A 20,923-nucleotide genomic window follows, 5' to 3' on the forward strand; every position below is an offset into this window, starting at 1 on the left:
TCGCCATTTAATTTTTGTGCAGTTGAGGAGTCTGGCAAACCAAAAATCAAACTTAAGTTTTCTATCTCAAACTCAAACTAACACGACAGGACAGGAAAAAAAGCGGCTCAATTTCGTAAAAAGACCTGTATCTATAAATAAAGAGAGAAAAGATCAGAAATGCTTAGGACTTTCCGGGATAACAACAAACGAGTGGTATAATTTTGGTACCGCACCCATTTGGCTGCCATATTATTTCTTTCTCTCACTTGCTGCAAATATGAAAAATCATCACTTAATTGATATCGGCAATTTGCTTCACTGAAATTTCCGACATGGTGTGCCGATAAGCTGAAATCAATAATTGAGATGCTAAATTCGGAGACAAACAAGAGGAAGAGAGCGCGAGGGAAACGACGTTGTTGTTCTAGGAAGAGAGATAGAAAGAAAAGCCATCGTTTCCGTGGAAGGTGGGGTTTGCATGAAAACGACGTCGTTTCTCTTGGAGCAGCAAAAAGCTTCCACGTTGGGCTTGTTTCAGCTTCACATGACTTTGACTTTAGGATCCGTTCGTTTGCAAAAATAACTTCCGCGAAAATATTTTTCAGATTTTCCGATATTCATTTCACCAAAATGATCTAATCCAAGGAAAAAAGTCTTCTTAAAGAGAGAAAATGTTTTTCACTTTTCAAATTAGGGAAAACATTATCCTTACTCACTCTCTCTTATCTCATAGCCTACTAGCCCCCTTCTTTCTTGTTATCTTTTTTAATAATTTGAATTTTAAATTTTTCTTTTTTTTCTTTTTTTTTCTTTTCTATTTCCTTTTTTTTTTTCCACCTTCTTCTTTGGCCAATCATCGGCCGCATGGCTACAAGTGACAATCGACCATAGGCAAGCGTTGAGCTTGCTAAGCTCTTAGGCAAGCTCGCCAAGCTCTCAGGCGAGCTCAAGGCTCACTATTGCCAGCATTCTGCCTTGCCTAGCTTGCCACTTGTCAACCTCTAGCAAGGTCGAGCTCACCACTCGCCAGATCAACAAATTAGTAATGAGCGCAAGGCATGAGGGAGAGCCTATCTCTAGTGAGCAACTCAAGGCTCACTATTGACAGCATTCCGCCTTGCCTGGCTTGCCACTTGTCGACCTCTAGCAAGGTCAAGCTCACCACTCGCCAGATCAGCAAATTAGTAATGAGCACAAGGCATGAGGGAGAGCCTATCTCTAGTGAGCAGTGAGCTCCTCGCCACTAGCTAGATTGGCGAGCCAGCGACAAGCATGAGCCTTTGGCTCACCGATCTAGTGTGGCCAAAGGTCGATGAGCTCGAGCTTGCTGTTCGTCATATCAGCAACCTAGAGGAAGCTAGCCTTTGGCTGATTGTCGACCATTGCTGTGGTCAGCGACCGACCAAAGAAGAAGAAGATAAAAAGAAAGAAAAGAAAATTAAAAGTAAAAAATAATTAAAAATCGATTTTTAAAAATAAAAATTGATTTTTTTAAAAATAAAATAATAAAAATTTTATTGAAAAAAAGTACATAGAAAAAAATCCTTATTGAATAGAAAAAAAATACTTTCCACTTCATTTATAAGTTTTAGACGAACACTAATAAATAATAATATTTTCCTGAAAATGAATTTTCTGAAAATATTTTTTAGAAATACTATATTTTTCGCGAAACGAATGGAGCTTTATGTTCAACTACAACGCGGAGATGCATGTTTCCTTTTTCTGCTTAAGCCACATAGACGCACCATTTCACTAAGAAGGTCCTCTTTTTGCCTGCACATTTTCAATCAAATGTCATCTCTACCGTCGTCTCATGCCGCCGAATCTGCCTACTCAATTTAGTCACAATCGGACCGCCGCAGCCACATATAAGAAACTCGCAAGAACTTGTTCCTCCTAAAGTCTCTTAAGTAATTAGAAGCCAGACGTAACCAAACCCCCTACCTGATCTAGTCACCTAAGCACCTGGGTCAGAATCCCCTTCTGCATCCAGTCGTAGGTCGGCAACTGCTTGATGGCGGCCCACTGGAGCTCCTCCTCCTCGTCCGCCACCTGCCGGACGCTCCACCGGAACACGTCCGACACCTTCCACATCTCCCTCATGCTCGACAGCGACCACCAACTGTGGCGGCTGCTCATCTGCCGCATGAAGTCGTCCCCGGCCAATGCCACCGCCATATTCGAACCCCACCTCTGTCTCTCCGGATCCCACGTAAAACTGAATCGAATACTCTTTAGTAGTTCTTGGACCAGAGTTCGGACAAGAACTTGAAGAAGAGGAAGAAGATCAATCCCGAGCAAGAACATGAATGTGTGTGTGTTTTGATCGTCGGTCAGAATGAGAAAAGCTAACTTGCGAAAGTCGTCGAAGATTCAACGTCCCGAATCTGGTGTCTCGCGCTTCATTCGCGTTGTTCCAGAAGGAAATCTTCTGGCCTTTGGATTTCGGGGACGAGGGTTGACATGTCAAGGAGAGGATCGATCCTGCGGACGATATTGAGCAAGCGCATAATATACAATTGTGAGCATGGAATGGTTTTTTGGTAATCTTCTTTAAGGGAGGGATGAGATCGAGGAAACCGAGCCAAATGATGCAAGTTTAATATCCCCTAATCGTTATTGTAAAAATTCCGAATTTTTCATCTTAATTTTTTTAAAAAAATAATTGGACTCATGGTCCAGATTTCCAGCTAATAGTAAATGAAAAATCCTTGTTATGAAAAATTAGGAATAGTTCTTGACTTTGATTATGGTTTATGGATACTTCTATGTTTGATGAATTGAATCATGAAAAGAAATATGATTTGGTTAGTGAATCTAAGTTTTGAAACTGATTGTGAATTATTGGAGAATTTTGTTAGTGAATTATATTCATATTGTTATGGTTAGAACCACTGAGGATGAAGTATACGTACTAGATCTTTTTTGCCAAACCACCGACTGATATAGGTGGAGAAACAAGCCAATGAGGTAAACTTAGTCACCTTTATCATGAGCATTAAACGTGATCATAGCTAAACATTCAGCATTAGATCAATAGATAAAATGGACCATTGCCGTTTAATTTGATAGAGACTGAACAATAATATAAACTAGATTATTGATTTGTTATTATTGATTGGATATTGTTATTTGATCTAACATGCAAAAAAAATTGTTGAAAAGATATGACGCACTTTTTATATCTTACATATATAGTACTGGATTTGTTGATGAGTTATGATATTGTTTTATAAAAATATATAATGAAGGTTTGATCTACTTAGAATAAATGTAACACTCATTGGGTTGTGGCTGCTCATAGTGTTCATTCCAAATGTTTTTCCAAATTCTTCAATTAATGGAGATAGAGCAATAGCATTTTTGATGGAGACTGTTCATAATTGGATTTTGGGCATGGTCTGAGATAGTTATATCTATGTCTAATAATATTTGTTGGGTTCAGTTGGGTTTGGAGTTAAGAATTTTCTTACATGGATTTTAGAACTTTAATTGTGTAACAAACTCCTGTTTTATCATATATATTTTGATATCATGTTTGTATTTAAGACCGTGTCCTTTAGGTGGAAGGACAACTGTGTGAAGCCTCTATTCTTGTAGATTTGGAGTGCAATATTAGCTTATGTTATGATCTTTTGGGTATAGATCTTATAGGATGTTGTGAGATTGTACATTAGTTTGTAACGTGTTCATTCCTTTTGTTTGGTTTTAAGGTGTAAGTCTAATTTCAAGTCCAAGTGATAATGAGTTCTAACTCAGAGATGATTTTTCATCTCAAAGAATAATATGAGTTAATAAGTCCTTACTTGAAACATTAGAAATGTGTCTCAAGGTTCTTGTGGTGCCAAAGTGTATTAGATTGAGTTGTTTGGTCTTAGTTATCTTGTATGCTTAAAAGGTGATTAATGCTTTGAGTTTTTTTTTTTTGTCGATCATACTCTAATCCTACACTAACACTCAATCTCAGACTTTTGCCATGTCTCTTTGCAGGGCGTGGGAGTCGAAACTTACTCCTGAAATGAAATCGTCTACATCCCAATTTCCCTGAAAATGTGGAAATTTGAACCCTAGAAAGTCTCTTTAAGGATAAAATCAGAGTGTGTAGTGAAAGTAAAGATATATTTTCTAATTTGAGAGTTATTATGTACACAAGTTGAGGCTAAATACGTGAAAGTGACAAAATTCAATGTTTACATGATAAGGCAAATTTAGGTTGTGACAAAACTGATTTGACTAGAGTTTGTGAAGCAATGGTTTCTCGATTGTTGACCTAGTATGCAAGAAATATGTGTTGTGGATTATAATGAATGAAAAAAAAAATATTATCTCCAAAAATATTTAAACATTAATTGTTATCGTCGATGAAAACATTCTTCATTGACTAATTAATTCAAGCGGTAAATGCTATTATTTTTTAAAAATGATTTTTAAACCATTGATTTTCCATCAAACACTGCCTAAGTAGCTTAAGAATCTGCGATTGTTCCTGTAGCCATATGTGAGTTGGGACCACAATTACGCCATTTAAAAATGAGGGAACTGATTATTTTTTAAGGAATTTCTATATGTTTGATCTAGCATATCCACTATATGCCTGGAGATCTTCATTATTCCTCGCCGGCTGCTCCCTCATGGACACACCCAACTCTCCGATCACCGGTCCACGACGGCGAAGTATACTCATGTTGCCCTGGTTAGCCCCCGGCCACACATGTTGCCCTGGTTAGCCCCCGGCCACACATGTTGCCCTGGTTAGCCCCCGGCCACATCTCTCCCTTCCTGGAGCTCGCTAAGAAGCTGCTCTCTTCATCTTCTTCTTGCCAAAACCCCTTCCTCATCTTCTTCTGCTCCACCCCCGTCAACCTCTCCTCCCTCCCCATCTCTCCCCTTCGATCCGGCTTGTTGAGCTCCACCTCCCGCCGCCGCCCCCTCCACTTGATGCCCTCCCTCCCTGCTTCCACACCACCCGCCACCTCCCTCCCCACCTCATGCCCTCCCTCAAATCTGCCTTTGACACTGCTGGCCCGGCCTTCTCCGACCTCATCGATGCTCTCAAACCCGACTCGGTCATCTACGACTTCCTCCAGCCCTGGGCCCTGAAAGCAGCTCGCGAATGGGGGCTCCCCGGGGTGGCGTCCCTCTTCTTGCCCTGCAGTGCAGCGGCGGTGTCATTCCTAACCCTCCACAGCATGGACCCAGACGGAGAGTACCCCTTCTCACCGCTGAGGGTCGAGAGGAGCGAGAGCGATAAGATCATGCAGTTCGTACACAACAAGGCCAATGGCACGAAGGACATGGACCGGCTCTTAGAGAGTATCAGGAGGTCTGAGGGCGCGATCCTGATCAAGACATGCAGAGAGATCGAGGGCAAGTACGTGGACTACCTCGCCAAGCTTGTTGGCAAGGAGGTCATCGCTGTCGGGCCTCTGATTCAAGAACCGGCAGCAGGCGATGCCAGAGATGATGAAGGGGAGATAATGAGGTGGCTGGAGGAGAGAGAGAGCGGCTCGGTGGTGTTCGTGTCGTTCAGGAGCGAGTGCTTCCTTTCGAAGGAGGAGATGGAGGAGGTGGCACATGGGCTGGAGCTGGCGAGCGAAGAAGCGGGGTTCGTGTGGGTGGTGAGGTTATCAGGAGGAGACGGGGAGAGGGTGAGTGTTGAAGCTTTGCCTGAAGGGTTCCAGGAGAGGACCAAGGACAGAGGCATGGTGGTCCGCGGATGAACTCCTCAGGCCAAGATCCTCATGCACCCGAGCAGAGGTGTGTTCGTGCCAACAAAGCTAATGCTAGAGCTTTCCAAAACCTACTTGTTAAATTGCAAGTCGGTACTTAGAAAAAGGAGGTCTTACTCAAACGTCCAAACAAGAGGTGTCAGTGTCACGCATTTTGTATAATGATTCGATATTGTTTGTGCTGTCATCCACGTTTATTTTCCTTTTTTTTGACATTTATTCAATATTTTGACACCATACTTGGTGATACAACAGGTGGGTTTTGTAAGTCACTGCCGTTGGGGCTCAACATTGGAGGCAATAGTCTTTGGCATACCCATCATAGCCATGCCGATGCACCTCGATCAGCCCTTAAACGCCAAACTGGTGGCAGATCTTGGGGTTGGCATGGAGGTCCGGAGAGAAGACAGCAGGTTCAAGAGGGAGGAGGTGGCAAAAGTGATCAAGCAAGTGGTGATTCAAGAAGAAGGGGAGCAAGTCCGGAAAAGGGCCAAGGAACTGAGTGCGAGGATAAGGGAGAGGCAAGAGGAAGAGACGAGCGCGGTGATGAAGAAACTGGAACAACTTTTTGGAAAACAGAACGACTTTTAATCTTGGCAAAACTGTGACTTGACATGGTGGACCAAGATTTGGAATTGCTAATTGCTGGCATAATTCATGCAGTTGGAGGCATAAATAAAAGGAGGAATCGATGCATTTCGGATGAGGTTTCACGAATCTGATCTGGTTCTTGATCTTTCCAAACTCATTGATTTCCATGGTCAAAACAAAAAACAAAGAAGCTGTCGAATACATAGATGTGAGCTAACTAGCTACATACTATAAAAGCATTGAATCTCCTTATCAAGGAGACAAGTTTCATCCTTTCTAATCTTAATCTACCACGAACTCAATAAGGTTTTCAAACTTACAGAGACATTCAAATGAACATCCTCACCATCATTTTAACGGGGAGACACATATTTTGGACTGGGACCATTGCTTGATTTAGTCTTTGTATATGATGTAGTTGGTTATGTACAAAGGTTTGTAAATAGGCTCACTGGTATAGTCTTGACATATATTGAGTTATTTATTTAACTGAGACATAAAATGTATGGTTTTTTTTTTTTTTGTCAGTCCTACTCTATTCCTACTTTACATTCACTCTCAAACTTTTGCCCTGCCATCATTTTAACGGGGAGACACATATTTTGGACTAGGACCATTACTTGATTTAGTCTTTGTATATGATGTAGTTGATTATGTACAAAGGTTTGTAAATAGGCTCACTGGTATAGTCTTGACATATATTGAGTTATTTATTTAACTGAGACATGAAATGTATGGTTTTTTTTTTGTCAGTCCTACTCTATTCCTACTCTACACTTACTCTCAGACTTTTGCCCTGCTATCATTTTAACGGGAAGACACATATTTTGGACTGGGACCATTACTTGATTTAGTCTTTGTATATGATGTAGTTGATTATGTACAAAAGGTTTGTAAATAGGCTCACTGGTATAGTCTTGACATATATTGAGTTATTTATTTAACTGAGACATGAAATGTATGGTTTTTTTTTTTTTGTCAATCCTACTCTATTCCTACTCTACACTCACTCTCGGACTTTTGCCATGCCTCTTGCAGGCATGGAAATCGAAGCCTCACTCCCGAAACTTATGCGTCCCCACCCCCATCCCCCATGAGAATGTGGGGATTTGCCCTCACCTCCCCCTTCCATGTTGGAAGGTTGGCCACTGGGGCGAATCCCGGTGGTTATGAAATGTATGGTTAAAAATAGCTAAAGTTCACCTTTTCATTTTTGTGCAATGGTAGTGCCAAACCAAAATCGAATTTAAGTACCATTTCTCAAAGGAAAAATTATCTAAAAAGTCTTAAAACTTATTGCACTTTTACTAATTCAATCATAAACCTTTCAATTTTGCCAACTAATCCTAAACATTTTCTCATTTTGCCAATTGAGTTAATACAGTCAACATGTTTAATTAGAATTGCATGTGATATAGGTTAGTTTTAATTTCAAGATAAAAGAAAACCTCCAAAATAATTGAATGCTTTGGTGTGTTTAATTTCTTTTCTTGCAACTTGATTGCTTTATTAATTGATTATTGTTTTTAATGGTTGTGAACGTGCATGTTCATTTCCTGCATAGTATAAGAAACTCGCAAGAGCTTGTTCCTCCTAAAGTCTCTAAGACAATTAAAAGCCAGACGAACCAAATACATTTCCCTGACTAGCTACAACCCTTTTGAGTTTGCCACTGATACTTCAATAAACAACACTCAAGATCAACTGAACATGAAAAGAAACATCACAGAAAGTAAACAAATTCTCGTGAAAACCAACCTCAATAGCATCCAAGGTAGCGTTGAGCAGAGTTGGGAGTGCCCTTGTCCCCACGTAAGCGTCACCTTCAATGTACAGGTTCTGGAGCCTCACTTCGATCTTCGGGATCTCAATACCGACCCGGTCAGTCCTGTCCCGCAGCCTCCTTAGGAACTTCTCGTTGTCCTCCTCCACCGTTTTGAGTATGCTCTCCATCAGGACCTTCTTGTCTTGCGTCCCAAGCTTCGTCACGTCCACCTCGTCGTGCACCACCCTCCCGTTGCTCCGCACCTGGGTCAGTATCCCCTTCCGCAGCCGGTCGTAGGTCGGCAGCCGCTTGATGGCAGCCCACCGGAGCTCCTCCTCGTCATCTGCCACCTGCCGGACGCTCCACTGGAACACGTCCGGCGCGTTCCACATCTCCCTCATGCTGGCCGACTGCCAGCTCCTGCAGCTGCGCGTCTGCCGCATGAGGTCATCCCCGGCCAATGCCGCCGCCATTGCAAAACCCGCCTTCTGTCTCTCCGGATCACACTCAAAACCCAACTCGAACACTCCTCAAAACTGAACTACCAAAGAAAGAATCTATATGCACATGGTGAAGCAGGAGCACACTTCTTTTCTTCTCTGTGCGTGTGCTTATGAGAAAACTTGGAGGACACAAAGAAGGGGGGAGAGAGAGAGAGAGAAATATTTTGAGGAGGTGTTTCTGGAGGAGCTTTATATAGAGAGTGAGAGGTGCAGAAGAAGAAGAAGATCCATCCCGAGAGAGAGACACAGATATTATCAGAAAACGTGTGTGTGTGTGTGTGTGTGTGTGTGTTGGTCGTCGGTCAAATCGAGACGATAAGTCGTTCCTGTGGCTTTGAGCCAACTTGCGAGAGGCTTTGAAGATTCACCGACCGCATCCGCTGTCTCGTGCTCCGTTCCCGTTCGGGCTTTGCCAGAAGGAAATCTTCTGGCCGTCGGATACGGGGCGACGAGGGTTGACATGTCAAGGAGAGATCCGATCCTGCGGACGAGATCGGACGAGCACACGATGTCAAATTGTGAGCGCGGGATCGTCTTTTGTTTTCGGTAGTTAGGCATGACACGTAGGAGTAAATATTGGCTCAGCCAAAAACGAGTCCATTTATTTTGCGACACGTGTCATGTAGCACAAGTAAGTTTCTGTCTCCACTTCTCTTCTCCCTCCCTCGCCCTCTCTTCTCTCTCCCCCCGCGTCTTCCTCTTTTCCTCTCTCTGCTCCGCCTGACCCCTTTTCACTTCTCCGACCTTAGACACACCACCGCTACTTCCGGCACGTTGCCTCCATCTATCCCTCCATCTTCGCCTGCTTCTTCTCCGACCTCCAGCGTCGCCGCCTCCTGTTCAACTCCTCCCGCGTCCTCTGCATTCGCACCCGTGTCGACCAGGAGGTTGAGGTCCTACGCACGTCTATGAACCACGCCATTGCCTAAGCCAACCTTGGTCGACCTTGAACCAAACCCAGATTTGAGGTCGAGCTAAGCTTTAGATCACAAATCTAGGGCTCGCTCAACCTTAGATCCAAAATCTAAGGCTCAAGTTTGCCAGCCAAGCTCGAGCTCGACAACGGTGGACTGAGACGGTGATGAGGTTGTCGTGGTTACATCTGTGCTTGCCCCATTCATTCAGAACCTATAGCAGAGGAAGCCGAGATGAGCCGAGAGGTGAATTTTGAAGAAGAACTCGAGGACGAATTAGAAGAAGATGAGGAGCTAGAAGAAAACGAGCTTAGTGAAGAGGAGTCGGAGAAGGATGACCTTGAAGAGGATTCTGAGTACGACCCGGATGAGGACTGAGATCCCATCCTGTTTTGCAAACTTTGGGTTTTGATCGGATATATAGTAGATCAGACTTGTGAATAGTATTGTATTATACTATAATTTTCCTTGTATAAAAGTGTGGTTATGTGTTTTCATGTTATGAAAATTATGGCCTACTTTTCTATCCCAATGTTTTATTATCTAGGGATTATTGTCTGCTTCCGCATGCATATTAAAATGAAAGGGGTCGGCGATGTGTCTTGGGACGTCACTATTAATCCACCAGGTGAGGGATGAGCACGCGATCAAAGATCGGGGCGTGACAACACTATCACAGGGACTTTTGAGAGTTGATTTTGGATATGATTTGGGACTATGTCTTTCAGGTGGAAGTCATTTGGTTAGAAGGACAGCTATGTCTTTCCCATTTTTGTTGGTTTTGGGGTGCGACGGTCGATAAGGAGGTCATCACTATCGGGCCTTTGATTCAAGAACCAGCCGGAGGCAATGCTAGAGATGACGAAGTGGAGATAATAAGGTGGCTGGAGGAGAGAAAGAGAGGGGCTCGGTGGTGTTTGTGTCGTTCGGGAGCGAGTGCTTCCTATTGAAGGAGGAGATGGAGGAGGTGGCACGTGGGCTAGGGCACGCAGTGGGGTTTGTGTGGGTGGTGAGGTTTCCTAGATGAGACGGGGAGAGTATGGATATTGTTGAAGCTTTGCCTGAAGGGTTCTTGGAGAAGACGTAGGACAAAGGCATAGTGGTCCAAGGATGGGCTCCTCAGGCCAAGATCCTTATGCATTCGAGCACCGATATTTCGTGTCACGCCTTGATCCTCGAGCACGTACCTATCTCTCAGTGGTCGATAAAATTTGCGATTTTCCAGAACAAGTCGCCGACCCTTTTCATTTTATTACACATGGGGAAACAAATAAATATCCCTTGACAGTAAACAACTTGGGATAGAAAGGCAGGAAACAGATTAACAAACAAACTACGCTTTTATAAACATACTGAGTCATGTACAAAGTCTTTGACCAAAAGACTACAAAAGGCGGTTCTTCAAAAAGAAGCTGACCTAACTGACCTACTTCTCAGGTCCCCGTAGCTAGGCTCCAGATCCACCACTTTGCGATCCTAAAAATTAAGCCCACGACGGAGTGAGATATAAATCTCAGCGAGTTCACGCTTTAAATCCCGATTATGAGGGAAATTCACTCAGGAGCGTCCTAACCATACAATTATATAACCACAGAAACTTACCTTGTCTTAGATATACCCTGCAAGTCAGTACAATTCATATCACAGACAGCACGAAAAGCATGAGCAGCAATTAAGTTTCAACAACTGGAATGCCACACTCAATTCTCAAACCAACACAAGGGTCCTGATTATAGGGCCAAATCGTTATGACACGTCCCATACCGTGTCATACAATTTTGTCCCATAATCCGACACATTCAACTCAATTCATCATGCGTTCCTAGTTTTGATCTCAACATATAGCACGGTCTACTATCTGTTTGGCGGTCTTCTAGCATTGCCAAGCTTCGTCTCACACCATTGAGCACAGCACTTCTCCATCAGACGACTTTCCCAAATGAGCACGTATCCAGAATATGCTGCAACCGGCTTCCTGTTGTGTAGGGGCGTCCCATATAGGGGTTACCGTCAGCTTAACAGCCTAAAACGGGTTCTCTTAACCAACACACGATCACTCAAATATGGCCTAAGGCACCATGCATTGCACTCAAATGCCTTAATTGAAATGATGAACTTGGCATTTTTCTTCGTATTAAAAATATGCCGTAAAATAGTCATGTGTGGGTACACGGTCAACTCGAACAAAAAAATTGATATCTTCCTATTTAAAATCCCACTGTTTTTATATAGTATATAAAACAATTTTTGGTTTTAAAATCAGACACCTGGGATTTTCTGAATAAATATTGGAAATTCATAAATTCTGAAATTAAACATTCAAATTTTCAATCAACACTCAATTAGCACAATTTAACACTCAATTGCAGAAATTAACCACACCATTACAATCGCACGAAATTCCGATCACCAACTATTCCGGTCTAATTTTCGAAAAATAATTAATAATTAAATAATTACCGCAATTAATTAAATAGATCAATTTAAATAGCAAAAATGCTATCTTAGGCCGTAATCGCTAAATTAAATATCGAAGCGGGCCTGAAAAATTACCGAACCCATCTAGATAAATAATCCGATATATCTAGTCCCTAATCTAACCATTCTAACCACCTAACATACATCATTAACTAATTAAATCACTAATCTAATCTAACTAACCACATAATCCTTAATTAACCTAAACTAAACACCCATTAAACGTCATTAGCCTACTAAGAAGAGTTTAGTGCATAAACTCACCAATTTATTACGAGAACCGGTACACCACGACGGTGGCCAAAACTCGAGTTTGCATCAGCGTCAATGGGTTTGGACCGGGCCTAAAACTGGCCCAACAAATCTCAACCCAAGCCGAGACTTGTTGCTGAATTAGGCTAGGCTTGAAGCGAGCCGAGCAAAGCTTCAAATCTGGGCTAGTCTTGCGGGCTTGCTTCACGGGCCCCAAGTGGGTTGGACCAAAAACTGAAATTGCGAACTAGGCTTGCGACACTTGCTGGGCTTGACTAAAGATGGGCTGCTATGCGGGCTCAAAGGAGTTGTTGGTTTGAGAAGCCTAGCCAATTCATGACCACAGTTGGGCTGAGCTTAGGCCGAAGATGCTGGATGGAGGCCCGCTAGACTGCTGGCTCAGTTGATTTGATGGCCCAAAGGAAGAGACCTGGACGCTGCTGGAGTTGATTGAGGAAACGGAAGCAGGCTGGTGGCACTGGCAGTTGCTTCGGTTGGCTGCATAGACATGCGAAATAGTGAAGATGATGTCGAAGAGGAGTCAACGACGAGGGCTTCTACTGGTTTTGCTAACTCAACGTGGCAGCGGCTAGGAAGAGGATTTGGTGAGGGTGGAAGATGTGTGGGCTGAAGCTTGCTCGGTTAATGGGCCACTGCAGAGAATCGAAGCAAAGAGAGAGAGAGAGAGAGAGCAACCGAGGGCTGGTTGTTGGACGCGTGTGGTCAACCGACCAACTGGGGAAAACATAAAGTTGACTGGGTCGATTGAAGGCTCGAACATGGCATCTGAAGGCCGTAAGGCATGAGAGGTAGAGGGCACAAAGATGGAGCGGCTTCGGACATGTGGCGTTGCAAGGGCATCGATGGAGGAAAAGAAAATAGCAAAGAGTGAAAGTGAAACAAAACCGAAGGAGCTGTTTGCGTATTCGAAGAAAGAGAGAGAGATCAAGGCGGTGGGGAAGACAGATAGCGACGGGAGGGCCAACAGTTTTGCTTAATCAAAGAGATTGGATCAAGGGGCAAAGTCCACAATTTTATCCCTTCCATTGATTACTTTGTGTTGGAGAAATCCTCTTGAAGTGTTCAAGTTGACAAAACGTTTCCATCAGCCTAGTCTCGAAGGCTTGCAGACCCGCTATTTAAAGTCCGAAGACCTCAGGACAGCCGGACTCAAAACTCAAAGTCTATCCTCACACGTTTCTAATCCGTTGAAGAAAGGCCATCCGTAATCGGTCGTTTCATTAAGGATGTGACCTTATCGACTCGGAGAAGATCTCTTGGCTGGATATGACATAACGGAATCCTTTGTTTGATCATAATTGATTCAAGATTAAGGATCCGATGATTGGCAAAGTATACTTGGAAGGTTCTACTTATGAAAACCGAGATCCTAATTGTATGGGCAAACATGATTGATGAGCTATCAACATGTTCCTTTAATAGCTCGAATGATCTTCCTAATTGATTCCGTCCAACGGGTAGATTGGAGGAATTCCTTTGGTAAGTGCCAACGGGTATGATGGCATGAAGGATTATATAAGGAAGATGTTCCAGTTGTTCGAGTGTGTGCACGATAAAAGAATTCCAAAATCTAAAGCTCCTTGTTCTTAGTCAATTCATTTGTTGCGCAAAATCGTGTAAACAAAAGAGAGTCTATATTCGTGAGAAACCTTGAGGAAGTGTGGTAGATCATCTACACCGTTGAATCAAGGAAAAGCTGTGGCTGTAACTCTCTTTTGTTCATAGTGAAATCCAGCCGGTGGGCCGCCGGTGCGGAAGAGTGGACGTAGGCTTGGAATAAGCCGAACCACTATGGGTGCGTTTGGTTGTGTTTCGTTTAAAAATTGTTCCGAAGAAAATAAAAAAAAAAGTGTTTCGTTCTCGGGAACAATTTATGAACAAAAAAACGTGTTTGGTAAACTTGTTCCGGGAACAAAAATAAATAGAAACACGTTTGGTAAATTTGTATAATTTTTTTATTTCTTTTATTTTTTTAATATTTTTATTTTATTTTTCTATTTTCTTTCTTATTTTTCTTATTTATTTTTCCTTTTTTTTTTTTTTCTTCTTTGGCCGGTCGCCGGCCTCGCCATGGCTCGGCGACCGGCCGGCGAGGCTCGTCGGCCTCGGCGAGGCCGAGCTTGGCCGTGGCCGGGCGAGGCTCGGCCTCGCCGGCCACCGCCAGCTACGCCGACCTAGCGGTGGCTGTGCAAGGCCGAGCCTCGCCGGCCGCCCCAGGCGGGCGAAGCCGGCCTCGCGGCCACCGCAGCGACGCGACGGCGGTGGCCGGCAAGGCCGAGCCTCGCCGGCCGCGGGCGAGCTCGGCCTCGCCGCCCTGGTGAGGCCGAGCTCGGCCGTGGCCGGGCGAGGCTCGGGCCTCGCTTGGCCGGGCGAGCTCGAGCTCACCTGCATCCGGCAAGGCAAGCTCGCCCGGCGGCCGGCGAGGCTCGGCTCGCCGGGCCACCGCCAGCGACGCCGACCGGCCGTGGCCGGCAAGGGGCGAGCTCGGCCTCACCCGGCCACCGCAGCTCGGCCTCGTGGGGCCGGCGAGCCTCGCTCGTGGCCGGGCGAGGCCGCGCCCTCGTCACGGTCGCCGGCGGTCGCCGGCCATGGCCAAGGCCGGCGACCGGCCAAAGAAAAATAAAGAAAAAGAAGAAGAAAAGAAAAAAAAAGAAAAAGAGAAGTATTTCTAGATTTTGTTCCGTAAAACAAGAAACAACTTTTTTGTGTTTCTTGTTTTTGTTTTTTTGTTCCTCGGAACAAAAAGAACAAAAAAAGGAACAGTAAATGCACACAAACGCGTTTTTGTTCCTTTTTTGTTCCCGTGAACAAAAACAGAAATTTCTGTTCTGAATAAAACAGGTGCAGCCAAACGCACCCTATAAATCTTGTGTTCAATTTTCTTCCCTAACCTTTACTTTACTTTGATCGTATTTTCCTTTCTATCGTTTGCCTAGAATCGCTTCGTATCTCGAGAATTTGTTTGTGCACCTATTCACCCCCTCTAGGTGCTTATACTAGCTGTCTCACTTTGTCCCATAATTCTTTCTAGAGTAAATTGAATTCATAAATAGCACAAATAGATGCCGAAAACACAGCCCCCAAACCATGCTCCGAATTCTTCCAATTGAACTTCAATTTCTCCATGAAACTTCCCAATTCAACGTTCAATTTGATGAAGAAGAAAGCCCATAAAATTTCTATAAGTTCCCAACACCCAAAGGCTTGGTAAAGAGGCCAAAATTTAATCAATTTGGCCAATCCAAATTTCCGTTAATTTCTGCATTATCTAAATCGATTTTGCGTAAAAATTTTGAAATCTCCGAAAATTCATCAGAGGATGAGTCGACATTCCTAAAATGAATCGTGACATGACAGAACTTTCAATTTCTGAAATTGGGTTCAAATTCGCGGTTAATTTCAATCCGATGTGATTTTGGCGTGACATAGTCTACCGGGTAACTTTTAGAAATTTTTAGTGCAATTAACCCGTGATTGATTTATCTCGAGTCACAATGTACATCTTCAACACATTGGCGATCCTCAATTGTTGTGAAAATCTCAAGATTTCAATTTGTGCACCGGTACCAAAACGATAGAAAAATCAATCTAATGCCGATTGACGAGTATTTTGCAATCGGTGAAATCACCCACACTCTGATCACATATCTCTGTCAAATTGACCTATCTCCGGTCTCCGATCGATTTCGACAATGCCGTAATGACCGTTGCAGATCAACACGATCGAGTAATCAATTCATGGTCGAATTCTCAAATCTATTGCATTAAAATCTCTTAATGGTTTCCCTAGATAATCTAATTATCTCATAAGTGATCAGATCAGCTCAGAGAATAGCACTATAGGCGCATCGACGAAAGACCCAATTTATTTAATCGAAAACAAATTCTGAAAATTCAAGCTATCACATTTCATGCCAACAAAGCTAATGCTATAGTTTAAAATCAATTCATTCGATGTTGTGACATCATAAGTGGTGATATAACAGGTGGGTTCGTGGGTCACTGTGGTTGGAGCTCGTCGTTGAAGGCAATTTTCTTCAGTGTACCTATCATAGCCATGCCAATGCACTTGGATCAGCCCTTAAACGCCAAACTGGTGGCGGATCTTGGGGTCGGTGTGGAGGTCTGGAGAGAAGACGGCAGTTGCAAGAGGGAGGAGGTGGCGAAAGCGATCAAGCTAGTGGTGGTTTAAGAAGGAGACGAGCAAGTCCGAAAAGGGCCAAGGAACTAAGTGCGAGGATTTGGGAGAGGCAAGAGGAGAAAGATATGAGCACAGCATTGAAGAAGTTGGAACAACTTTTTGAAGATCAAACAACTCTTAATCTTGCGAAACCGTGACTTGACATGGTGGACCTAGATTTGGATTTACTAGTTGCTGGGATAATTCATGGAGTTGGAGGCATAAATAAGAGGAGGAAAATGTCATTTTGCATGATGTTTCACGAATTTGATCTCATTATCGATCTTTTCCGAACTCTTCAATTTTCATGGTAAAAAAAAAAAAATAAGAAAGCTGTCGGAAAATTCATGACGAGTTGAATACATATATGTTAGCTGACTAGCTACAAACTATAGCATTGACTCTCCTTGTCAAGGAGACAAGTTTCAACCTTTCTAGTCTTTATATGTTATGAACTCTATAAGATTTTCATAAAGCCCAACCAAATACTATTCATGTTTGCTCTATTTTCTGGAGATTTTGCTATTGTTCCCGTGCTACTGATTTTGCTCGATTCTAGAGCTGTGACCGACAGTTGGAGCTGTTTTTTGGAGGCTGGGCTCGCCTTCCCCTCCTATTCCTTCCCACCAAACCGATTGGACTGGTACGCCCTCCTTCTAGAGTTATGCTCGTTCGTGCTTGGGTTCCGGTTACTCTCGTGTTTGTCATCCGGTATGGCTTCTTCTGCCCGCAATGATAACTCGGAGAAGTGGCCTTGGCCCAACTTGGTGCAGATGGTTCTGGTGGGCGGATTCCCTCCTTAGGTCCTCAAGCTCAGCCCTCTTCAGTTGCTGCTGAACTTACAGTAGCACCTCAGGCTAATGCGACTCCCTCGAGCAGAGGCCCTTGAGTGTCCTGTAAGGCCCCGCAAGGCCCTAATGCTTCTCATGGTCGTTCCCGCGCTAGGTCCGCCTATAAACATCCTCAGCCCCAACAACCTACAAGGAAATGATCCTCCCGCCCCGCTCGTGGGCCAACATAGCTAAAATAACGACTAAGGGGTATAATCTTTCGTTTATTCCCCCTACCTATGTTCGTGCTTGGGTTCCAGGTTACTCTCAGGTTTGTCATCTGGTATGGCTTCTTCGTCCGCAATGATAATCGGAGAAGTGGCCTTGGCCCAACTTGTTGCGATGGTTCCGTGGGCGGATTCCCTCCTTGAGTCCTCAAGCTCAGCCCCCTCTTCGCCTGTGAACTTACGGTAGCACCTCAGCTAATGCGACTCCCTCGAGCAGAGGCCCTCGAGTGTCCTGTAAGGCCCCGTAAGGCCCTGATGCTTCTCATGGTCGTTCCCGCGCTAGGTCCGCCTATAAACATCCTCAGCCCAACAACCTACAAGGAAATGATCCCCCTCCCGCTTGCTCGTGGGCCAACATAGCTAAAATAACGACTAAGGGATATAATCTTTTGTTTATTCCCCCTACCTATGTTGATGATAAGCCTATTATTAAATTATCTGCTAAAATTCTGGAGGCTACCGACTCTAAATGACATGAATGCCTAGTTGGGTACTACATTGGGAAGAAACTCCCATTCAAATTAATCGAGACAACTTTGAAGCATGCTTAGGGGCAAAAATTGGTTGAAGTCTTGGCTAATAACTAGGGGTTCTACTTTTTTCACATCCCGGATAGTGAGTTTCGTAAAAAGATCTTAGATGGTGGCTCGCTAACGGTCGCGAGTTCCTTTGGTCTTACAACAATGGCAACTAAGATTGAAGCTTAAAAAAGACAGCCACTCTTTGGTCCCTATTTGGATTAGGTTGAAGAATCTTCCCTTTGCGCTTTGGTCTGTGATGGGGATAAGTACAGTGGCCAATGCGGTGGGCAAACCACTGTATGTTGATCTCCGTACCGAGCAAATGAAATTGATCTCATTTGCAAGAGTTTGTGTGGAGATATCAGCAACACAACCTAGGTGTAACTCAATGGACAGAGACCTTGATGGGGAATCTTGTTCCATGAAGATTAAGTACGAATGGCGACCAATTGCGTGCCTGAGTTGTGGCACTTTTGGCCACAAGTGTGCCCCGCCTCCTACCCCCTCAGACCCAAAAGGAGAAGCCCAACAAGACTCAATTGTTGAACTCCCCGCTCCTGCTATCCAGCCCTTGACCCCTGTTTCAGAAGCGGTTGCGACATCTAATGGTCTTGGGCTTGAATGAAACCAAGTTGGTGGTAGGAGGAAAAATCATTCCCTCACACCCAAGGAGTGGTTGTCCTCTCTTCCAGATGTGCCTTTGAAATGGACCAACCCTTAAATTTGAAGGGCGTCTCTTCAAGATCAAGGAAGCCTTCCACTTTTGCTCGGAGGAACCAAAGGCGCCTAAAGGAGCTAAGGTAGGTTTGCATTCCCCTTGAGGCTCCCGTTAGCATTCCTAAGGACAACTCGGCGACTGCCACGAACTATATTGCTCCGTCCTCCTCTGATGAAGAATCGGATGAGCATGCTAGTCAGGTTAGTAGTTCGAACGATGATGATTTGTTGGACCCTTCCTCTCCTAAGGTCACCTCCACTTGTAAAGAGCTTGACCCCGGATAGAAAAAGACTTGGATACACCCAGCCCCTTCTCCTGCTGTTCAGCCCAGGCCGACGTCTAATCGGCGGAGATCAAGCAAGTGAAGGTAGGCATTGTTCTCTTATACTATACTACTTATGTATATAGGTTTTTGGAATATTAGAGACTTAGTTAACCTTATTAGGCAAGCAGAAGTTAGGAATCTAGTTACTTCTAGTGGGCTATGTTTTGTTGGTTCGCTGGAGACTAAAGTCTAAGAATCTCTTTTTGGTTCTATCTCTACAAACCTCTTGTCTAGTTGGTGTTAGGTAGCCAATTACGAGTTCTCCCGAGGGGTAGGATTTAGGTCGGCTGGAACCCTTCGCTGGTTAGTTTTAAGGTGTCCTCTTCTAATGCTCAAGTGGTCTATGGGAGTCTTAAGATTCTTTTGTCGGGGCTGGTTTGTTGTATCTCAGTGATCTATGCAAAGCATACCTTTTTAGCTAGGCAGCCTTTGTGGACGGACATTGTCCAAAAGAATTTTATCTTACAAGACATGGCTTGGATGGTAGCTGTGGATTTTAATGCCATCGGGGATCCATCTGATCAGATTGGGCATTCGAACTCTTGGATTCCTTACTTTGATGAATTTAATTAGTGTCTTTCTCAAACAGAGTTGGAAGATCTGAGGTATGTTGGCATTCGCTTCACCTGGTTTACTTCATCTGGAGCTAGCCAGAAACTAAGGAAGATAGATCATGTGCTTGTCAATACAAAATGGAGCCAAGAATTCTCCTATTCAGAAGCCTCCTTCCCGGACCCTGACATTTCTGACCATACTCCTATGATAGTAAAGGTGTTGCAACCAGTTCATCGGAGGAAACCCTTTAAGTTCTTTGATTTATGGACAAAGCACTCGAACTTCCATGCTATTGTTACTCAAGTATGGAAGAGTCTCGGTGAAGGTTTTCCCATGTATAGGTTAGTGAGCAAGCTAAAAACCCTCAAAGGCCATTTAAAGCTACTCAATAGGGAGTCATTCTTTAATATCTCTAAAAGGGTAGATGTGGTAAGGAATGCTCTTCGGCTCACCCAGGTTGGCCTCTAACAGGACCCGACCAGCGAAGCTCTTATAGAGCTGGAGAAGACTCATTAGCGGAACTTTGTAGACTTATGGAGTCAGGAAGAGTCCTTCTTTAGACAGAAGTCCAAGATCAGGTGGCTCAAAGAGGGTGACCGAAATACTAAGTTCTTCCACCACTCTGTCAATAAGAGATATCCGAGGAACATAATCCTTTCTGTCATGGACACATCCGGTATTCTCTTCTCGGATCCAGCGGTGGTGCAACACACCTTTGTCTCCCACTTTCAAGAACTCGTAGCGTCGAGGACCTTGCCTTGGAGGCCGTTACTACTAGATGTACAGGAGGTCATACGGCATCCTTTAAGTGAGGAGCAGGTTAGTTCACTTACTCATCATGTTTTTGAGTCTTAGATCCGTAACACTCTTTTCTCCCTTGCTCCTGGGAAGGTGCCTGGACCGGACAGGTTTGGCGTGGAGTTTTTCAAGCATAACTGGGAGATTGTAGGGCCATTGGTCCTAGAAGCGATTAAAAATTTCTTTACCTTAGGGAGACTTCTTCGGGAGCTTAATAACACCATCCTTGTCTTGGTGCCTAAAGTTCCTAATGCTTCTTCAGTCAATGATTATAGGCCCATTGTTTGCTGCAATACTATTTACAAATGTATCGCCAAGGTTTTGGCTAACCAGGTGGCTGCAGTTCTACTTGATGTTATCAGCTAGTCTCAAAATGTTTTCGTCAAAGGGCAAAGTGTATCGGGGACAGATTCTTTTAGCCTAGGAACGTTTTACTAGATTCCACTGACCCTTATTCCCTAAATGTGCAGTCAAGGTGGACTTCCAAAAGGCCTATGATACGGTGGATTAAGACTTTCTCGAGTTGGTTCT

The 20,923-nt window shown here is 44.0% G+C and overlaps 1 protein-coding gene across 1 annotated transcript; it reads left to right on the plus strand.

Annotated features, from left to right (window-relative positions):
- The first annotated feature begins 4,973 nt into the window (after window positions 1–4,973).
- On the plus strand, window positions 4,974–6,305 carry LOC120289164 (flavanone 7-O-glucoside 2''-O-beta-L-rhamnosyltransferase-like). The gene is made up of 2 exons (XM_039303691.1): window positions 4,974–5,693; window positions 5,970–6,305. The coding sequence occupies exons 1-2, from the start codon at window positions 4,974–4,976 to the stop codon at window positions 6,303–6,305; spliced, it is 1,056 nt and encodes a 351-aa protein (XP_039159625.1).
- The last annotated feature ends 14,618 nt before the right edge of the window (window positions 6,306–20,923 follow it).

Source organism: Eucalyptus grandis, chromosome 10 (assembly GCF_016545825.1).
Source record: "Eucalyptus grandis isolate ANBG69807.140 chromosome 10, ASM1654582v1, whole genome shotgun sequence".
In the NCBI taxonomy this organism is placed as follows: domain Eukaryota; kingdom Viridiplantae; phylum Streptophyta; class Magnoliopsida; order Myrtales; family Myrtaceae; genus Eucalyptus; species Eucalyptus grandis.

Coding starts and splice junctions, on each gene's coding strand:
- LOC120289164 (XM_039303691.1), top strand. CDS start 4,974: ATGCCCTCCCTCAAATCTGCCTTTGACACTGCTGGCCCGGCCTTCTCC. Junction 5,694..5,969: donor CCAAGGACAGAGGCATGGTG/GTCCGCGGATGA, acceptor GTGATACAACAG/GTGGGTTTTGTAAGTCACTG.